Genomic DNA, 22,362 nt, shown 5'->3' on the forward strand with positions numbered 1-22,362 from the left:
ATATAGAAAGCATGAATGTCATGATAAATAAACAAACTCCAACCCTAGCTGGTCTCAAGCAACTGCCATCCAGTTTCTAAAACGTCAACCAGAAAAAATGATATTGCACAAAACCGTACTCCTACTGTGGAAGAATGAAGAGAGAATATTATCCTCTCTTTAATTACTCGAATTACATTAATTCAATAGTATTAATTTTGTTAATAGTATTAAAGAGTATTTAATAATATTAATTTAAATACATGAAAATGCAAGGCAGTATCATTACTAAGAGGACAAGGAATCAGGTAATCAGTTACAAGAAGACACGGTACTTCATTATCTATTTGTGTACTTGAACTAGTGAAAGGTTTACTATTAACATCGAGAGAAGCAGAACACATCACTACATCTTAATGAAGAAACCAAATAGCAGAAATACTTTTTCAAGGATATTCAGTTGTTTTTCTTCTTAACAAGCTGCTGTCACACACAAACATGAGCAAGTCTAACAATTCCCTTAAAGATTGTCTATTAAGTATTCTTATCCAGTAACAACTACACAAACCAGTTACACCTTCCCCCCCCCCGAAACAGACTCATCATGTATATTTAGCATTTTTCTACCATCAAGGATTGAAAATATCTGCTTACCTGATGCCTCATGTAGTGATGCATATATGGTGCTCCAATTTTAATTACTTTGAGGCAAAATGGACATAGCAAATGTTTTGTGTTTTCATGAACTGTTCTAAAATGTGTTTCTACATCTGAAAAAGCTGAGGATCTGTAGTTGCATACCTAAAGCAAAAAGGTGGACTTTCTTGTTAAAAGTTTATTGATAGTAAAGATGGGGGGGGTGGGAGTAATCTAAATACAAAACAATCACTCTTGAGATACCTGGCAAACATACGGCATTTCACCTGGCTTATGATTGTCCTTCATATGTTGCAGAAGAACTTGCTCTGTTTCAAAGGATAATTCACAGATTTTACAAATAGCTAAAAAGGCAAAAGAAAACAAAAAGGTAAAAAATTCATTTGGGGACACAAGGAGATAAATTTTAATGCTACGTATATGTGAACTGTAAATATGTATAAAGGTGAAGCAACCTAATGATTATTCTATAATTCAGAAGTAATTCCCTGTGCAATTTCAGAAAGCCAAGAGTGCAAGGCCCTTAAACAATGTGAATTCTTGCAGTCAAGTTTTCAACTAAAAACAAAACCAAACCAAAAAACGTTTTAAAAATATTTTTCCACCCACGTTGCTCTTACATAAATAGAACAAGTACTCAGTTCCTACATTAAATCAAGATTACTACTCTTAAAATACAAGAGCTTTACTCTGAAGTTACAAACCAATAAATGTCAGAAAATATGTAAAAATTTTAGATCACAAAAAGATTCAATGTGACACAATTCAACTTACTAGATGATTCATAAGGGGTGTGTGTACTTTCAATGTGGCACTGCAGCTGGAACGGTGTGGGAAACTGACGGTAACAGTGCTGGCAGGTGGTGTGGCTTTCCCAACTTTCACTGCTTTGTTTCTCAAGTTCCAAGTGATGTTTCATGTGGTTCATAAACCTTTAAATGACAGTGAAAACAGGTGCAAACCCTGCATTTTAACATTCACTATAAATGACATACCACATGCAAGAGGTACAAGATTCTTCTTTTAAAGTTTACTCTGGAAGGATTTCTCAGTTTCAAAAAAATCTAAGGAATAAGTGTTCATAAAGTAATAAGGAGGTAACCAAGTTAAGCAAGCTGACTGACAGAAGTCACCTTTCAAAGCTTAAAAAGAAATCCTGACTATTACAAGAAACACACAATATATCTGAAACATGTTCTGAGACTAAGCAATCTATTGCATTTTTCATGGTTGCAAATTGTCTTGAAATAAAGGGAAATTAGGAAAGGCAACAACAAAATGTGTCAGCTGTTCACACTTCACCACCATCAGTCTCTCAAAGACAAGCTCCGAAACAAGTATAACTTCAGCTCTGCTCAAAACTATTAAAGTAGCAAGCACATATCTGTAATTAGAACATTACAGCTTTATCTGAAAGTACCTCCGTTCACAACTGGCAGGCTTCCAGAAGCTTTCTTTGTATAAAGCACTCAGAACTGAATTGAATTATGAAAACCAGTTATCAAAGAATGACATTGGGCAGCTGACAATCAAAAGACTATGAGAAACTTGATGGTATGTTACTACTACAAGTTACCACCTTTTCCTCACTAGTATGTCCACACCTATCTGCAGCAGGAACCTATTCTGACTGAAGTCTAGACACTGGCAGGTCACACTTACTGGTGGAGCAGCACGAGGATAGGTTAGTTGCACAACCCACTACTGTTAAACTTCAAAATCTGTTCTGTTTTGTATGTGCTTCATTTCAGTTCAGCCAGAGGAACTATCAAATGTAGGTCACGCTCACATAAGAAATGTAGTTCTCAAAGTGGTGACCTTAGAATTGGGGGAGGGGGAAGAGCAAGGAGAATAGTCTCTTGAGCTCAAGCTTCTAATATCATGCAGTTGCTTAAAAAAGGAAAAAAAAGAAAAAAAAAATAAAAACCAATCCAAAAAAAGGCAGAAGAAAGGAACTGATACTAGTACTGTATACTACCTTAATACAACACTATTTCACATAGATTCAACATGACCTATATGTTCAACCATAGATCTTTTAAGGAAAGTAGGGGATTAACTGATAAATCATTTTGTGCTTTTCTGAATTAAGGTCCAGAAAACTTCCACTAGAAGTAAAGAGATACTACATATTTTGTCCACTAGAAATGTTTAAAAGTGTAAAATACACCTTCAAAAAGAAATCCTGAAGTTAGTAAACTATAGAATACAGCTACAAAGTTACAGCAAAAATGAATATGGCTGAAAGTCAGCTCTAGAGAAATTCAGAGAAACAAATGAAGTGCTCATTTTTAATGACTTGCTCTAGACTACACAGGCACGACAGCACCAATAGCTTACCATATAATGCTGAGTAGAAAGTAATGCCTGAAAAATATTTTTAAAATAAACCCAGTATCTTTAAATAAAGGATTCGTTCTGTGAACTACTTTTCATGATATTGCAATAAAGGCCTCCTTGAAAAGTATTCTGCATATAAGAACAGAAGAAAAACCTCTTGGCCCATATCAAACATCGTTTATTGCACTCAAAAAGATAAACTGCAAGGGAAGAAATGCCATAATTACCAGGAACTACAAAACTCACAAGTGTAAACTCTTTTAAAGTCTAGCAACGTACGACAATTTCAATCTGCTTAAGACAAACTACCAACACTTTTACTTAGGATATATAAATCCTGAATGATTAATAGCAAATTTAATGTTTGCAATTATATGAAACTTGGGTTTTTTCAATAATATGGGTCTAATGGCAGCAAAAACCTGTTCAATTTAAATTGCAGACTATGCTCTTTGAAGGAATAGTCCATTTTTCAGTTTTACATTCTGCTACTTCAGCTTCCCTTGAAGAATGCATGTATAAAAGTTCAATGACCTTAACTTCCAAAGGAACAATGACACAGGCATGTCTACCCATTAAAACAGCTTACTGAACTTTTTTTGCAGCATTTGGAAGTAAAATTATTCCATCAAAATAACAGATGTTACATAAGGAAACCACCAACTATTAGTCATTGTGCAGCCCTAAAGGGAATTAATACTGGCATCTACTGATATCACCATCAATCCAGATGGCAAATTGTAAAATACTTTGTGTTGCCCTTTCTAAACCCAAAGTCCTACAACTGCTCTCATTAAAACTCTACTGTTTATGTTAAACACCATAAAAATTTCTAATTCTAATCTGGAAAAAGTTTGTTATGGCCATACATGCATAATAAAAATTACTTCAATTTTTCTTCAGCCACCCACTATTATCAGTTTTCAATAAGAAAAAAATTTCTGTTCCAGAGAGACAATGCACAAGACTACATGCTATGGGCTCCAAGTCATTAACAAACAATTAAGGAAGTGAGTTCAAATACCTTATGTTGTTTTTAAGAACTTTCAGACAACTGAAGCACTTAAATGTCGTATGAGTCTTCTGCTCCTGTTGTACCTGCTGGGTGTCACCTTCATGTTTCCCATAATAAAAGTCATTAACTAACATAATCAATTTTCCTTTCTCAGATTCAGCAATCTTGCTTGTTGTGCTGGAACATTCTGTTTTGGCCACTCCCAGGAAAAAGTTATTTACCATATCTGGACAACAATACTGGACGGAAGCGGGGAGAGAAGAAACAGAAACAAAGGAATCAATCTTTCTTACCAAACTGCATCAATGACAACATTTTAAAAACTGAAGCCACTCACTAAATGCAGTTAAGATACAAAGCTCAATTCTCTGATACACTGACTTTATTTATATTCGAATATGGATTTTGAACAGTAACTGTATCAGAATAAAAAGGTAGGTTTACACTGTTGTCTTTGTCTTAGTAGTGATCTAACACAGACGTGGGTCAACTGGCTGCCTATTATCGTAGACACCCTCATTGAATTCACATGAATCTGGCCAGTGGTTCAAAAAGTCACAGCTGTGGCAGAGAGAAATCATATACAGACAGCAAATATGCTTCCATTCATCGGAAAAATAAGGCAAAGAGGGGTAGAATTAGAACTCCACTCTTCCATTCTTCCTCTCCATGACTGCAAGATACTGAGCTTTTAGCCTCTGGTTGATCATAGCCAGAAGCCAGTGTATCTTCATATCAAAACATGACACTCTTCCATAATCAAACAAAGACCACGTAAGTTTGTTATAATGTTTAACAGTCCAAAACATTTTACCTTCATGTGATTTTTTAGAGGATCCATAAGATTGAAATGAATATTGCACTTTGGACAAGCTCGTGGAAAAGGTCCTCCATTTTTAATAGTGCTTACTACAGCATCTGTACCTGTAAAATTTAAAATATGTTAAGATACAGAATTCACAAACAGAATACTTGATTTATTATTATTCTAGCAAAATATGCAATTTCAAATAAGAACTATTACAACTGATGTAGCTGAGGTAACCATAAGCAAGGTTTTATGACCATCTTTTAACCACCCTTTCTTCTTTCCAAACTCACTTTGAGTTTGTTCTGTTTGATAAACAACTTTTACAAAATATTAGCAGCAACCAAGGAAAAAATAGGAGGGTGAAGGTAGCATAATAGAGACAAAGCATTAATTCTATGCACCACCCACCCCCCAGATAGCATGAATTTTTGATGTTTTAAAGAACTTTGATTCTCCAATGAGCATGTAAAACTTGTTTTATGCCACGACCTGATCATCATCACAATAGGGTTCAGATAATGGATTTTGGAAAGGAATTTCACCATCTGGTTCTCAGTGAGGATATTTCTCTCTGGGCAGTTGTTGGAACCTAGGCCTATTCAGATGCAGCATTCCTGTTGAGCAAAGGAGAACCTGGAGAATAAATCCTCTAAGTAATTACTCCCAGTAATGAATAGAAATAGTATTTTTCTTGTCAACGTAAAATGATTAATACCTTCCGAGCAAAACCACAAAACAAAAAACAAAAAAAACCCCCCAAAAAACCCAAAAAACCCCAAACCAAACTGCATTAGCTTAAACTTCAATGAATAAACCCATGCTTCCAGTTTTCTCCAAATTGCCAAAAAACATCAGAGCAGGTGCTACTTTTCCAGATGAAGTTCTCTTGCACTCTCAAGTCATTCACACAGCTGGATGACTCCATGCCAAGTATGTAGTTTAGAAGAAGAGGTTAAACACAGGAAGAGTTTCAAGTAATATCTCAACCGTAGAGTCAAGTGTACCCTGCTAGGGCTATGAAAAAAATGTAATAAGAATAACCACACAAATTCATCCATAACAAGGGAATAAGTAAATAACTGTAAGTCAAGAGATGACCATGCATTACACATTTTTGCACAAAAGTAGTCTTGCATAGTCCATGAGGTAAACATGGATCAGACAGTATTCTTCATTGAAGCTAACAGTATTGCCAAGAATCATAATTAAGCACAAAGCCCACCACATGAATGGATGGCCATGCAAGAGATGTACTGCAAAACAGTGCTGCATATTGTTGCTATTACTCTTGGTAAAAGACTTGGACGCATCACAGCTAAGTGCAAGCTGAGCTGGAAGAAAACAGGTTCTGCAGCAAAATTTCGTGTTCTGTAGCGCTTCAGTGTTGCATTCTGTGAGAGATTAGAAATTGCTATACTAGCACGGAATGGCTTAGAGACTTTGTTACAGCGTTTAGGAAGATCCTCTAATTATCTTTCGTGTATTTTAGGCTGCGGCATAGTATCTGTTTTATAAAACCCAGGGTGGAGGAAAATTTTTTGCTGCAATATTCCATATTATAGCCACTTCCTTCTGGTTGCTGGGGAAGATTCTGATAATAAACCAGCTGCAAACAGACAAAACCCCCAAATCTTAAATTATTCCTAACAGAATCGCAGGTAGCACCTCATTTTAACATTATGGGAGAGAGTATGTGACTGGAAATCTCTCAAAGTCATGAATAAATCTTTGTCTATTACAACCAGCTGGAAAGCACCTTTTGGCTCTGGAGGAAAACACACATAATTATTAATATGCTGAAACAGCTAGACTACCTCTCTTCTTGTAGGGAAGAAAAGGTCTTTCAAAGAACATCCTCTCTTTGAAACTTAAATCTGTCTCCTCCCTTCCCACTACTTTAAACTGTATCAAAAACACACCTGCAAAAGAAAGGGAGGAACTGCAAAATGCAATAATTAGTCAAAGTACAGACTCACAGAGTAATTTAGGTTGAACCTGTAGAGGTGGTTTTGTCCAGCTTTTCACTCAAAGTCCAACTTTATTTGGGATGCTCAGAGCCACATCCAGCGAGCTTCTGAACGTCTCCTAAGATGGAGATTCTACAGTCTGAGTCCTTGCTACCTTACCTGGCATTGCTACAATTATTTATTTATTTATAACAGAATTGGCTGACAAATTCAGCAGTCACAGAATTATTTAAGTCTTGATCTTCTGGTTGCTTTTTTTTTTAAATTTCAACTCCCTCTTCAGTTATTTGATGCAGAAAATCTGAATTAAGGGTATGACGTCAGGGGTATTTATTCTGATCATCTGTCTTCACAGCCGCTGAACAAATAAGTCATTGCTTTACAGAATTCAAATAACAATTTAAACAACAAACGTCTAAAATTTTAACAGATAAAAATCTAGGGTGTATTAACTTGTAAAGGTTTGTAAACCCTTGCATAGAAAGGTTTTTCTTCTTTTAAGGCATAAGAACAGTTACTCATTTACATTGCCTTAGTAGCATTAATAATAGCAATCAACTCAAACATTACAAGAGTGCTACCTTCTTCCATGCAACAAAGGCATGGACTGACAGCTAGACCATTCGATTACCCTGCCTTTTGAAGATACATTTTGTGATGGTGTTACTGTTGTAGAGTTAACTGTAGGTGAAACAGCTGAATTGCTTCCAGCACCAACCTCATTAGGCTTGGCCTTTTTTGGAGATACTCTATTGTCTTCAGAAATAGCAAGACACTCAGATACAAAAACACTCTCATTGAGACCTACAGTGGTGTAAATTAAAGAACCTCATTTTTTTCCATAATATATTACAAACACAGCAGTGATGCCTACACTTTAAAGGATGGGCAAGTCCACATAAACCAGTTAAGATCTCCCTAAATAATAAACCATACAGAAGTGAAGAAAACAATATCCAACTCAGACTAAACATTTGAAGGCCAGTGGAGAAGGAAAGGGTAAATGGAAAGAGATACAGACCCATCCCTGAAACCCAGTAAATCATACTATGCCCACCTGTATTTACTTGGCCTACTTTTCACATCTTGACCCACACTAATCTGAGACGAGGTGAGTTCATGCTAATAAAATTAAGCTAAGCAGCTGGTTTACGCAATGCCCGCTGCCTCGAACAACCTCTGCTCTTCTGATGAGAAACATCTATCCTTTCTCCCGGTTCTATGTTAATGCTGGTTTAGTTTGTTATATAATTCTGTAAAACATTTGAGACTTGAGGTTGTATGCAGAATGAAAAGTGTCGTAACTCCTAATGACTAATCACAGCACACCTATTTGCTCCCTTCTGCAAGAACAGTTGTTGGCAGTATTTCTTCTAAATGAAAGATCTCTAAATAACAACTCTGAAATCAGAGGTTCAGTGCCTAATTAACATGCCCATCAAAACTCTGCTCCATCTTGTCCTGAAACTAATGTCTGTCACTGTAAGATTACCCTTGATGATGTAATATCAACAGAGAGATCAGTCCTCAAGTAGACCTGAAAAAGCAGAGCTACATACCAAGAAGTCTGAAGTGCCAGTACAGGCCTTGTAAATCTGTCAGAATCACAGACTGCAAATAGCCTTAAGACTACCATAAGCAATGACAAGGACCAGACTTCAGTTCCAGGCGCAACAATCTGAACTAAGAACATTCTTGAATATTGCCCCCACAATGGTCTAGCTGCTCCAACCAGATTTCTTTGGGTGTAATAAGAAACTGAGTTAGCAAGTCATCTTCAACAAGCAGGGGTAACTTGTGTCACACAATGATTCATCCTTTTGAGAAGAAACAAAACCCCTCCCACCCCCAAGCTGTGTTTACTCAGTAGTAACTATCTACATATAGCAAGTAGTCTGGATAGTCTCCCCATTCAACCCACAGAGGCAAAGACCCCCAGCAGGCAATGCTGATATTTGAGAATTTTGGAGAATTTACTACACTATACCTCACATACAGGAAAACATAATTCACTTGTTTTATATGTATTTAATAATCCTAACATTATCCATTGTAACACACCTTTTCTTTCCAACATAAATGAACACATTAAGCTCAAATGTCTCACTGTAGGTGTTGTTTGGCTAAGGTAATGAACACATTCACAAAATAAACAGGTAATTCATTAGATACTACTTGTTTCTAGGGTTTTTTAATATACTTACACTTGCACTGTTAGGTATATGAGCTAGTTACATTGACGTATGTGTCTTGATCAGCAAAGGCTTCCATAAAGCTGGTATGACTTTAGCATTCGTCTGTATCAGAGGCTATTCAAGCATCAGGCCATCAACCTACAGCAGGCATTGCTACAATATACTTATTTACGTGTAGTTGTGCAATGAGGGCCAGGGATAACACAGGAGGTCTGACTGATTTTATAAAAATCAGTAAAAAAAAAAAAAAAAAAAAACCCCACCAATTTTTTTTTTTTTTACTCTAGAAAACCTGATTTGGAGGAAAAGACTATTTTCACATGTCAAAAAATTTGGTACTAGTTTCAGTTAAAGCCTGAAGGCTATTTCATGTATTTATAAAGGTGAACATTCTTAACTCAGTTTATACAACTCTGATCTAATAAATTCTTTCAGAAGAATATACATAGGCTTGCATTTGAATTGTTGTTCACTTAAAAAAAAAATTAAGCCTATTCTGAAAGATAATCAAACCAATTCCAGTAATTATTTAATATCTTGCCAGTATAAATCAGATTGACTCCTCTTTTCAACGAAGTGTCTTTCTCAGGTAGTGTGTAAACACCGCTGCTGCGTAGGTCACCCGTGTTCTAGACTAGTTTGTCTAATCCTCCACCCAGCAGACCACACAGCTGAAACTATCAGGGACTCCAGATACTCAAGACATCAGAGAAAAGAAACAGCCAAACAATTCTTGCTTAATTTTCAGGCTGCTCAGGATTCTGTTACCATCACTTCATGCTATCGGTGAGTACTTTCGTCAATGTTTTATATCTGTTATTAAACAGTTGAATGTTCTCACACACACAGTATTATTGTGTACAATATCTAAAATGATTGCAAGAAGGAGCAAAGTATACTGGATGCTCTATCACCAACCCGATAGGTTTCTCAACATGCATTACAGCACTACTGTAAAATCCTTAACACTGCTGGGTGCATCTGTGCTGGCTGGGCCTGATTTTATGAACGATGGCAAAAGACATGGAAGTGGTAACCTACGGTAAAAGCATTAAATGTACTGTGCTAACAGATCAAATTAACAGAATAGGGATACGAAAACCAAAATGTTTCAGGACTCTAGTGCATGATCCCTCACCAACACCTAACATTAATATATTGCTATGAATACATGTATACAGCCCAGTCAACTCCTAAAGACAAGAAAACAGCTCTTCTATCGGTTATGACATTTTCTGGTTCCTTCAAGTGGGTAAAGTTAGTGGGAGAATGATCTTAAAATATTCTCACAGAAAGCAAACTACAGTTTTACATACATCTCCAGTGGCCATCCAACCTGCAGATAAGTTACCAATGCTGTTTAAGTTAACACCACCACCTATTTAGCAAACTAACAAAATTATTGGTTGATGTCGTTTCCCTACTTAGACCTCAGAAATTAGTATTTATGCTATCGAGCTAAAGAAATGTCTTTAGTGATCCACGTACAGATTTTAAGTTGTCCTGCATATCACAGGCCAGTTCCTAAAAGGATTCTGCTTTTAAATACCATATTCCAGAATGTCTTTTGCCTACAGTACTAAATGTGAATTAGAGGAAGCATAGCATCAGCAGGCAACTAGGCATTGGGATATACAATCAACATGAACACAGGCATCTTAGGTGACTTCATTGTACAAGCCAAACCACAAAATACGCAGATGCCTCTTGTTGTAAAGTGAAATTTATCTTAAATTTGCCTTCTGTGACAAAGATACTTGTGTTTCAACCCACAATTCTAAACCTTTTAATTTCTAAATCCTATTGTCATCTCAGAGAAATAAAGATAGAATAAATATGGTATATTTAAGAAGTTTTGAATTACATTCCTGGATGCTTTGAAGTATGTATTTTTTCCTTGATAAGAGACTAATGCAAGTAAGCTTTAAATATGCAAGCAGGTCTCCTAAACAAACAAACAAAGAATCAATAAAAAACTTTGTTCTTTAGAGAATGATGGCTGGAATACCGAACCATTTGCAAGAAATAAGATTTCTGCTTACTTAACAAAAAGTTATATAACCCAGTAAGACAAGAATGAGATCAGAGAATAGTTGGACACACGCAAGGAAATACACTACCAGACCTTCTTTGATAAGTACCTAAACTAGAGATGCAGAATCATCACATCAAGGAGAATAAACTAGCAATGACTATGTTCCACATAACTTGTTAGTATGACCAGTTAGGCCATTCATTGTACATAACCTGTCACCTCACGGAAGAATCAGAAGCGATTGTCATCTGTAACTTACAGACTGAATGACAGGATTCTGGTCCATTATTACAAAAGTACAATCCTTCACAAAAGAGAAGGGAAGTCCCAAGTTATAGCCTGTTTAAGACTGAGTACACTGTATGCTTCATACCTGCTTCACCTGCTGTGACACAAAAAAAGGTGCTTTCTGGTTTGTTTTTAAGTAGGTTAAATAGTCTCAGCAGAAACACAATTTAGCTAGTTGGAAAAAAACCAAACCCAACCCATATTGTTGAACTATGTACTCTTTCACTTTCCCATCTTTTCAGTCAGGATTCTTTTGATCTCATCTACTCCAGCTTCTATACATAGCAGTCAAGAAACCCAGATCATCATCCATCATTGAAGGGAATCCACTCAACAGACTCAAAGTTCTTCTCATACTGTTGACAGCCCCTCTTTTGCCAAGAATCATTCCTACTCATGCTAGTCAAAGAGTGCTGGACATACTGAAAATGAGCCTTTATCAGTCTAAAAAAAATTACAGCAGATCTAGCAATACTTTTTTTTCCACCTAAATGAGCATTGTAAGACATCAGTCGATATTACAGTCTAATGCACTGAAAAGCGAAGACTGACAACACAAGCATCCAAAGTTTATTTCATTAAACATTCCACGATTTTATGTACAGGGGGAAGAAAAGAGTAACTATACTATGTTCTAGAAATCCTATTTAAAGTTACAACCCAAAGATCTGTGCTCCACTTAAATGACATCAGGCTGCTTCTTTCTCTTATCAACTACTACATTTATACCCACCTGTTACATTCACTGCTGGCCCAGTCTGGTACTGTGGAACTCCCGAGTTCTCTCTCACACCAAACAGTATACCAGATGTATTATCTGGTGCAGCTGGTGGAGAATCCATAATATAATCCTAATGAGATATTTTCAAGAGGGAAAAGAAATTTGAGGTTTAACATTTTTTCACTTGCAGGCTTCAAAGGGCTTATTTTAAAAACATATGACTGTTTAAAAGTACTCCTAAATACTCAGCTGTAAATCAAGTTAATTACAATCTCCCAAAAATAGTTTCTTTTGACATTTTAATAAGTTTGCAACTCTCATCAGGGGTTAATTTATTCATAGCTGTGTATCAGAATAGTAAAAACAACCATAAGACCTGGGAAAGTCCATTTTATGAAGTATTACTAAACCTGTTTGAATTGCTAATTGTAACTGCTTTTGTTCAAAAGTCTGATGATATTTCAGATTATACTTGTTTTTCAAAAAACTCTTAATACTTTCTTCCTTCAACTGAAACTCAGGCAGTTGCGTGTTACTCTTGTGTGTTGCAGTGTGCTAGGTGCAATTTAAAAGATCAGAAAACACAATTCAAAAGTAGCATAAACTTGCAGCAAGCAGCTTCTCAAAGCAAGGTGATACTAAATAAGTCAAATTCTACTTAGTGGACAAGCTTTAAGTGAAGTAAAAGTATCTATAGGATGTTGACTGGGAATGGCAATAATACACGGTATTACTAAGGGGTTTTTTTTCTTTTACATAATTTCATATGGACTTCTGTAAACAATATACCTCTTTTGAAAGCACATAGCTAATATCAAAGTTGATTCATGTTACTTAGTGCCTTCTTGTATTAAGTTTTGTGCACCAGGTATTCTCTTACCCTTCAGTTTTGAAGGTTTGTCCTTCAATAGCACATATAACCTAGAAAATTGAACAGTCTATATTTCTTGGCTCCAACACTGAAAACTGTTAAAATTGACCACCTTCACTGATCACTCAATAGGTAACATTTGGAGGGAAAAGCAACATGAAATTTCCTTCTCTTTACATGTATTCAGGGTTCAGGGCAAGGTAGGAGAAATACTCTTTCCAAAGTTCATCAGTACTGCTCACATCTTAGTATGCCATTTATCCTAACACAATCAATCACGAAATATTTTCAGCAATAGCAATAAGGAGCTAAGAAAAACCTTATAATAGTTAGGATTAATTTCAGTGTTAAGGTATGAATGGCAAAATACTGACACTTGATCTTTTTCCTTGGAAATAATTCAGTTGATTACACTTCATCAAGCTGTACTGTGAAACAAAATTTGACAAAAGTAGCTCCATTTTCCTTGGAAAAACAAAATAATCACCCTGTACACATACACAGACTTTGTCATCAGTGTATCCATGAGACAAAGGCCAAAATACCTCCTGCTGTAAAGATCAAACTCAAAAAATGCTTCCAATCACAGTTGTGCTACTTATTTGAAAACATCTCTGTGGTGGAAGTTGCCACAAGTGGTGCACAAGCAAACATACAGGTATAATAGGCTATTTTCAGACTCTCAAGTATGAGAAAAGATTTGAACAAAAAAGGAAGATGCTTCTTGCCATCCTTCCTTTTTGTTGTACATTTCTTAAATGAAGACCCTGCAGGACCTTAATGATAATGGAGAGCCATTCTTTCTTTTGGGGAGCGACCTAACCCAATCTAACCAAACTAAATACAAAGGTTCCAGAGTAGTTGTGGAAATAGTTACTAAATTTCTCTGCTCTAATCTGTTATGAGTAACACCTACTTAAGCTGCAGTCACAAAAGAGCATGTGTTACTGTAGCCACAATGGTTTCAGACTAGCAGTAAAATAAATTACAAGCAAAGCAGCTTCAGCTAAACCCTGCTTCAAGCACAACTAATGCTACTGGCCGCTGGTGGCAGGCTCTTAGTGTGGAGGACTATGCAGACCACCTACATTTAATATACAACCATTACAACAGGTACATGCAAAATCTGCTTCTCTTACTACTCTGTGGTTGGTGTATTTTTTTTCTTCCTTTTTTTTTTTTTTTTTTTTTTTTTTTTAAATATGCTGTGCTAACATTTTAACTTTCTTCAAAAAAAAACAACCTGGGTATTTTGATGGCATGTGTACATGTCCCTAGAATATACTCAAAATACCTGGTAAGGAAAAAAGTAAAAGCAGACAGCCTGCAAATTCAAAGTCTTGTCACTTTCAAAACGTCCTTGTCTGTTTACAATTATTCTTCTAATGCAATTTGGCTCTGTCATTTTACATACAAACCTCCCTCCCCCCCCATATCTTCCCATGCTTTAGAAAGCAAAAACATTCTAAAGAAAAACATTTACCACATCAATGAAAAGTACAAAATCCAACTAACATACAGGTGTTCTTATATGAAGAAAAGCAAAACCCAACACCTTTATAAATTAATATCCTAAGGTTCGAGTGAAGAAAAATAATCCACCACCACTCTTAGTTTTCCAAGAGACTAGTGAAAATACTGAGTTCATACTGTGTTCATCATAGATTTCCTAACTGTGGAAACCAACACAGTAACTGGTAACCAAATCCACACAGGGAAATTATCATGTGTGGTGTGGGACCTTTGCTCTCCCAAAATTAAGTAGGAACAACTGGAACCTGAATCACACTCAGTCTGACAAAAGTGCCTATTAAGTAGGGGAAAGATATGGACAAAATTGGCTGGGGCTTATTGGGAGAGCATTGCAACTGCTGAAATAGAGAAAAATCTTCACCGCTAAGAACAGATTCTTCTTACAGAAGAGGATACCCTGTGCCATCATATACAACAGCACTAGCTCTGACTAAATTAGAATTGCTGTGAACAGTACGACTGAAGCCAAATTAAACTCAGAATTTCTGGAACTGCATTAAAATAGTGCAGTAACAAGATCACAGGAACTAGTCCTTCACAGAAAGTCAGTGAATCAAGCCTGTGACTGGAAATGGGTATTTTCAATGATAAAACTGGAACAGCAAACATCAACAAAAGGTATTTTATAGACCCACATGTTATAAAATCGAGGAAATGTGTTCCAACTCAGTTTGCAATCAAAAGCAATCAGTTCCCACGGAAAAAACTGTCACATCCTGAGATTAAGAAATATTGCAGCATATTAAGAACGTAAAGGCAGCCTAAAGGATGTTCAGCTAAAAAAGGGTCCTGTCACAGTGTCTAGTCAGACCTCACAGCCATCCACACACCACAATATTTTACTTCTAAGGTAAGTTTCAACATCTGGAAGCTGAAGATCCAAATGCCAAACATTGCCCAGAAAAACTTATTTGAAGCCCTCGCAGCTTTGGAAGAATCAAGTCAGGAAGAAACAGAAAAAGTGTGAACAAAAACAAAAAGTGAGAAAGCCCCAGGCAGAAAATCATCACTATAAAACAGTGGCCCCAAGTGAAATAAAGATTAGATAAAGGGGAGGGGAGGTGTTTCCAAAAAAACCTATGGAGCTCTTGAATGAAGAATTCAAACCAAGGACATGAACTAAAATATAGGTTGTATACATGTGACACTAAGAACAGCAAATGGCAATGTGGCACAAATGATACTAAAAATCACACGATCTTGCCCAAGAAGCTGAATTATAGTACCTCCCTAAAAAAAGAATCCTTTTCCATGCCATGTACCTTGAAAATTATATTTCCAGCTGCAACTTCTTCAAATAGGTATTTCTCTACTCTGCCAAGGAAGAAATTGCAGATTTTGGCAAAGTAATACTATAAAACTTAACTGAAGTCTCATCTGTGACATTCCTGTTGAAAGTAAACTTGATAAATGAGAAAGCTCTCACAAGTGCTGTGTGCATAGTGTCTTTAAAGGAAATTACGACTTGATGAGTTATGTCCAGCTTACACATACCTTTTGGAGAAGTTCAGCTTTCCTAACTCTGTGTACTAACAACTACAACATAGAAGCCACCAGCAGCTTTATCTATTAGAACAAAAACATAAGCATGGATCTGTGAGGGAAGTAAAGGAGGGGATTTTCTTTTGCAGTAAAAGATTCTGCAAGACATCCTAGCACTCCTCTGAAGGATTTTATAAAGCATACTATGTCCTAAGCAAACATCTATAAAAATAAAATTCACAGACTTGAAATGTGTATACATCATGTGAAGTAGCAGTCCTATCTATATCAACCTGGCCTGCTGTAGAAAGACAGATTTAAGAGGACTCCAGAGGCAATCTAAACATCCTACTGATATCTGGATTTTTGCCTATATCACTTTTAGGCATTCTTACATACAGAGACAGACTGATTTTGCTAACCTGCCTCAGTAGACATGTCCACAATTTCTCTCTGCAAACTATCAATCAGCTGCCAAAGACTCGAAACTGGAAACCATGAGTTCTTTCCTAATGAACTGGCCAGAGATTTAGCTACTCAGTTGATAGGCAATGATTACTTTGCATTGTTTTTCTTAAAATACAACCGCCCATGGGCAATGATTTAGCCACAAGTCTTAAGAAGAATCTCTTATTCTCATGCTTTAATGGCCTTATTAACTATGTTCATTCAGACTGATTGCCCCGTTCAACGAATGCAGAATACACTAAGCCACATGATTTTTATGTATACCAAAAGACTAACAGCTGGGACAACCACAGGTGTTAATATTTGCATGGATAGTAGATATGGAACCTACTGTCAGGCTTCATTTTAACCTGACAGGAGTAGTTAATATTATAGACATACTGTCTAAACAGTTTAATCTTATATTATTTTCAATAATGGTATCATAGTTTACCTCATCCACATACGAAATTTTTAATTTTCATTCTTTCTGTGTCACAAATGTCCAATGGCCAAGGGAATAAAACCAGCATTTAACTTAACTCCCTAAAGTTATCATTCTGAGGTTCTATGGCAATCAGGAAGATCTATGATACACAAACTATGTGCATAATTCGCTTGGGCTTTTCAAACTGAACAATCATGTTGCCAAACTGTCTCATCTACTGACCCTGCAACTTTTGGTTGCTTAAGTCCTCCTTACCATACCACTGTTTCACTACAAGTGCTAAGTGAACCAGAAAGCAAAAACACTTAAGAAGCTACCACTGCAGCATTCTCTTAAGAAATAAAAATCCCAAGAGGGTCTGTAAAAATCAGGTGGGAAAAGCACAACGTTACTTTAAACACCAAATGCAAGCTATTTAAAAATGAAATTAACTTATCAATACAGAGGATCTGTCTCTGAACAAAAGAAAAAAACTGCAAAATTTAGAGAATGTGCATTTCCATTATTTCTCCACATAACATGACCTAAACAGTATGTATTTCTCTTACGCCTAAGATCTTCATTTAATGTAACTCCACTGTTACTAAAGCTCTCATCTTTGAGTCTTGCAAATTAGTATATTCAAATATATATTTTAATTCACCAGTGCAAGGTTATGGTCCTAGAATCTTCACAGTTTACATAATGCTAGTCTATAATCTAGTCCGGGTCTTCAAATTACTAGACTGGGTAAGCATGTTGCTTATTAATTTATTCAAAAGTAATTGCACCGGAGTCTTTTATAGTTTAAGGGAATAAAAATTTACCTGATCGAGTATTACAGGCTCTGATGTTATAGTAGTCACTGGCCTGGATACAGGTTGAGCCACTACAGGAACCGTGATATTTCTTGATACTGGCTGTGTTGTCACTGGAATGGTTACAGGTCTGCTAACAGGCTGTGATATTCCCAAACTTGACCCAGGCATCTGCTGTGTTGATAAACATCCAGCAATTGGTCTCTGCGGTGTTTGTGAAGTTCCTGAAACATTCACTGGTATAGACAATGGCTGAATAGCTACAGAGCTAGTTGTAGGTCTGGATACAGACTGAAAGACGGATGACACAGGCATGGCACTGGGACTGGAGGCAGGTGGCGCATAATGGTGACTGTCAGGCTTGAATGTAGTAACTGTACCTGTTGCAAAGGATTCCAGAGTTATCTTTCTATAATTTTGCAGTCAGATGTCTCATAAGTGTTGTGCATTTTTTGGTTTTAATTACCATATTAGGACAATAAAGTACCTCTACTGGGTGCACCATTCTGTATCCCCCTTCGTGATGAGCTGAGGTTGACTCTGTTCAAAATATCTGTCAAAAGTTACATTATCTTAATTGCAGTTAAATTAAAAGCTTTATTGCTTTTCAAATTAAAAGTAGCATTCATATCCACTAAGTAAGCCAATTAGGATTTGACTAATAAATTAGAAGATTATTTCTAAAATAAATACCTGGCAAAACAAAGTGCAATTTGTACAAACTAAGATACATTCTCCTCTCCTTTTAGGTTAAGCTAGTTCACCTAAGAAGCTCAGTTTTTATTTTCTTAGAAATAGATTAACACACAAATAAGACAAAACAAAAACAAAAAAAAAAAAGAACATTTCATAAATATTTAGCTTTGGTGATTATAACGTATTTACTTCTATTTCTCACATATATAATAAGTTCCCAAATACTGTAACTGCTCTACACTAAAGGAAGCATTTTGTCTCAATCAGCAACTACACAATTTGCTTCTGTATTACAGGAAAATACAGCACTTACAAACTTGGTTTTAGACTTCACGATCTCCATTTTCCAGTGTGAAAAACAACTCAACAGACCAGCAACCAAAATAGTTGTGTTGGAACTGCATTACAGGAGGATTGATTTTCTTCAACATTCTACATGGTAGTCTATGACCAGAGTTCCAGCTCGCAGGAAACACATGTAATTTCTTGGATTTGATGTTTACTCCCTAGTTGATGCCACCAACATTCCCCAACTTTTGACATATTACTCTGGGGTTTCTGATCATTCCAGAAAGTTACAAAAATATTCATCAAATCCAAGTATTCTTCTACCCCAGATTCTCAGTTTTGTTACTGTTGCAATTGAGTTTCTTGCTCTGACATGTGAAAATATGCATATGACATTAGATTGATCCTCCAGTATTTAACCAGCAAGATTTAAAGTTCCTTCTCAAGCCAGGGTCAGATTACATCAGGATCTCAAACAATACAGAGTACCTGCACATTGCGTTTAACAACCTTGAGGCTGTTTCCACCAGCAATGGCTTATTAGTACACACTACTCAGGTTGATGAATAAAACCAACAGCAGTAGAGCTCAGATGATCACAGCTTTCAACCTGTCACCTGCATTTAGATCATATGAATAAAAAAGCAGCTGCAAACAGATCCAAACAGGCTTACATTTTTTAAGCTATGGCAAAATTTCATTCTGTAACAGTAATACTATTTTTACTCCAACACAACACTAACGATAAGCAAGAATTACCTTAATTTGGTATTTATCTGAATACATACTTCTTTGTGTTTATTAATAAGCCTATACCTTACATTTGAATTCCAGAGTGAAATGAAGCTTCATCTACCTACAAAAAAAAAAACCCTCTCTCATAAAAGTCGTCTCACAAAGTATACTCAGCTTCAGACAGTCTGATGCACACACAGTTGATATCCTAAAATGCAAAGGTAGATTTTATTGTTTTTAAAAAGAAAATGCTGATAATTCAGTGATTTAGAATTATAAACTAGATTTACATGACTCAACTGATTCATCACAGCCTTGGTGAGACCTGTCCCCTTCCCCATCAAAGTGTTATTTGTCCTGTGTAGGTATAACAGCACTGAAGTATAAGAAAGGTAACATGCAGAACAACATTTTAAAGTAGCAACAAATTACAGGTCTGTATCATGAAAAAGGAAGCAACAAAAATGATCAGTAATTGCAGGGAAAATGAGCGGTTGCAGGAAATGGTACAGGGAACAAAGTATAAATTACTTTTCATCCTAGTCAAACTAATCTTCCAGTACATCAGAAGCAGCACTTTATTGTACATGACACTGTGGCAGTAAGTCAAAGTTGAGTTTTTAACCATTGCCTTCTAGTTTTCCACACCAGTCTGTGTAAGAACTGATAGCTGCACTGTCAGGAAAAGGTTAAAAAAAAAAATGCTGTGTACTGCAGAAAACACACCTTTCAGAAAATTAAGAACTACACACAAGTTTCCATTTATCATCTCATTATTCATCTAATCAGACAGGAATTTTCTCAGGGAAAAACTAAACAACAGTGATAAGAAAAGTTGAGTTCACTGTGTCCTGCCTATCACCAATAACAAACTGAAGCCTGACTACTGCCAGGTAGTACTACTTACAAGCCAGAGAAGAACTGAGGTCATTCTTCCATAGCTGTTTTTGATAGTGAAGATTACAAAGAGAAAAGTTGAGGAAAGGGAAGGAAAAGAGATAAAGTAAAAAGTTATACCATAAGTGATTTTACTTCTGTCAGGACCAAGTATGGACAGCACTAGAATACGATGCACCCATTTTAAGTATCTTTTATCAAAGTTCTTGAAGTTGCTGAATCATATTAAAATTGATTTCATCTGAACTATTTCTATCCTTTATGACCACAAAAAAAATCTTGAAACTGCAATAACTGCAATGAAACTTGGCATATTTGTTGCTCCAATGTATGCCTTGTGCCTTAACGATTGTTCTATGCTATAACCTACTGCCAAGGACCAGCAGCAATCCAGAGGTTTCTGGGCCTTCCAGAAAACAGTAAGGTTTTTTATCAGTCCTTCTAGAAGTTTGTAATTGCAGAAAACTTCATAGAGCAATTTTAAAACATTCCTTAAATTTTCAATAATATCTAGAATATATTTAAAATATTAAAAAACATTAACCCTTAGGAACTATTTTCAGGTGAGAAAACTTTAACATCAGCTTCCATCTTTCTTTAAAGCAAAATTTTCCACTTTTTTAAGCTAGTGCAAGAAGCATTAGACTTACTATCCCAGAGAGTAACAAAGTACAATAATGTTCAAATGCAAGATGAAAGCACTGTAAACTAAATTGACTGAACAGCTAACAACAGTTCGAAAGTCCATGCACTGGAGTGTGACAAAAAGCTTAGTTTAATATTTTGTCTTGAGATTCTTCACTGCGAACTATACGCCTTCAGAAAACAACTATGGAAATCTTGGATAAAAGCATAGCAGAGATAAGGCAGAAACTGAAAGCAGTAACCTCACCAGGCAAAGACCCGAGTATTCAACAGCTAGAGAAACCTTAGGTCACACATTTCGCACACAGAAATCAAGAAGTTTCATTACTAAAATTTAAGTAATAAAAGTGATGTTCTCCTTTACTTACCTGCACAAGCACAGGACAAACACGGAATTCTGACACATCTGCTGTCATCACAACCACCTAACCTCACTCCCTGCACTGCCTGCATTAGGAGAAAACTACAGAACTTGATGAAACAAATCTCTTTATTTTACAGGGGATGAATGTATTTATTAATGAAAATCTCTCTCTTAACAGAGAGGCTTCTACAATTTTCACATTAATCACTTTTCCCGATTGTGATATTATAATAGACACTTTAAGACAGTTACTTGGTTTTGTCAGAATGATGTCCACCAACACATGAAATGTGGGGTGGAGAAAAAACAGATACTTAAATTCACACACATTCCTATAGCAGGGAGACACTTCCCAAGTATGTAACTAAATATCAACTATATTGAGAGCAATTGCATGCATGGTTTCAGCACTGTATATATTTGATTTTTAACCATATTGTTAAGGCTAAAACCTTCAAATGTCCTTGTTTTGACTGTAGAGACCGAAGTTTAGAGGTAGACAGAGCTGTGTGTAACCTGGATTTTGGAACAGAATTTCTTATGAATTCAAATTTTCAGTATGACACTGACCTACAAAACAGCTTTAAGACGCTGAATTTCTTAAGTATTACTGTTAAGGAAAAAAAAAATTAAATCTATATCTTCAAATTAAGTTTAAGGTTTTACACCCAGAAGTATCTACTTTAAATTATGGAAAATGTTATCTTACATGTACTAGCTGGCTTTGAGCTTGAGATTTCCCCAACAAAGATTGGCTCATCATCATCATCATCATCATCCTCTTCCACTTCTTTCACTCTCTTTTGCCATGGTTCTAGCTCCTCTTCTTCACATTCCATAAATAATTCTGCCATCTTGAGACTAGACAAGAAAAAACAAAACACACATACCAAACCATTCAGTACTTTCATGAAACAAATGTTTCACTGTTCAGTAAAGATTACTGCACTTGACAGTAATTCTTTCCCTTCCCCACCCCTCATGTTCTGTACAGGTTGAACCTGATCTGATATAGAAGATCTTCAAAGATTGACATCACATCACCTTTCTGATAATTTGCTAAATTCCAATTGTTGCTACTAAAGATGAGAAAAGACCATGGATATCCTCCACATAAACTATTTTCTATAATCTTCCTGTAACTATCAGAG

General features: G+C 36.1%; 1 protein-coding gene across 1 annotated transcript in view; it reads right to left on the minus strand.

Moving 5' to 3' along the window:
• Positions 1–22,065, minus strand: part of LOC104409160 (zinc finger protein 280D-like) — a 28,352-nt gene extending 6,287 nt beyond the window's left edge. Inside the window, exons 1-10 of the mRNA XM_010018956.1 lie at positions 21,921–22,065; positions 18,074–18,139; positions 17,596–17,966; positions 12,021–12,138; positions 7,406–7,573; positions 4,806–4,915; positions 4,001–4,230; positions 1,411–1,568; positions 880–980; positions 607–780 (exon numbers count right to left, since the gene is read on the minus strand). Coding sequence (XP_010017258.1) covers positions 607–780; positions 880–980; positions 1,411–1,568; positions 4,001–4,230; positions 4,806–4,915; positions 7,406–7,573; positions 12,021–12,138; positions 17,596–17,966; positions 18,074–18,139; positions 21,921–22,065 — 1,641 coding nt within the window. The remainder of the gene's footprint in view (positions 1–606; positions 781–879; positions 981–1,410; positions 1,569–4,000; positions 4,231–4,805; positions 4,916–7,405; positions 7,574–12,020; positions 12,139–17,595; positions 17,967–18,073; positions 18,140–21,920) is intronic.
• Positions 22,066–22,362: the final 297 nt, after the last annotated feature.

The sequence above is a fragment of the Nestor notabilis genome, unplaced genomic scaffold, assembly GCF_000696875.1.
Source record: "Nestor notabilis isolate BGI_N333 unplaced genomic scaffold, ASM69687v1 scaffold6527, whole genome shotgun sequence".
In the NCBI taxonomy this organism is placed as follows: Eukaryota; Metazoa; Chordata; class Aves; order Psittaciformes; family Psittacidae; genus Nestor; species Nestor notabilis.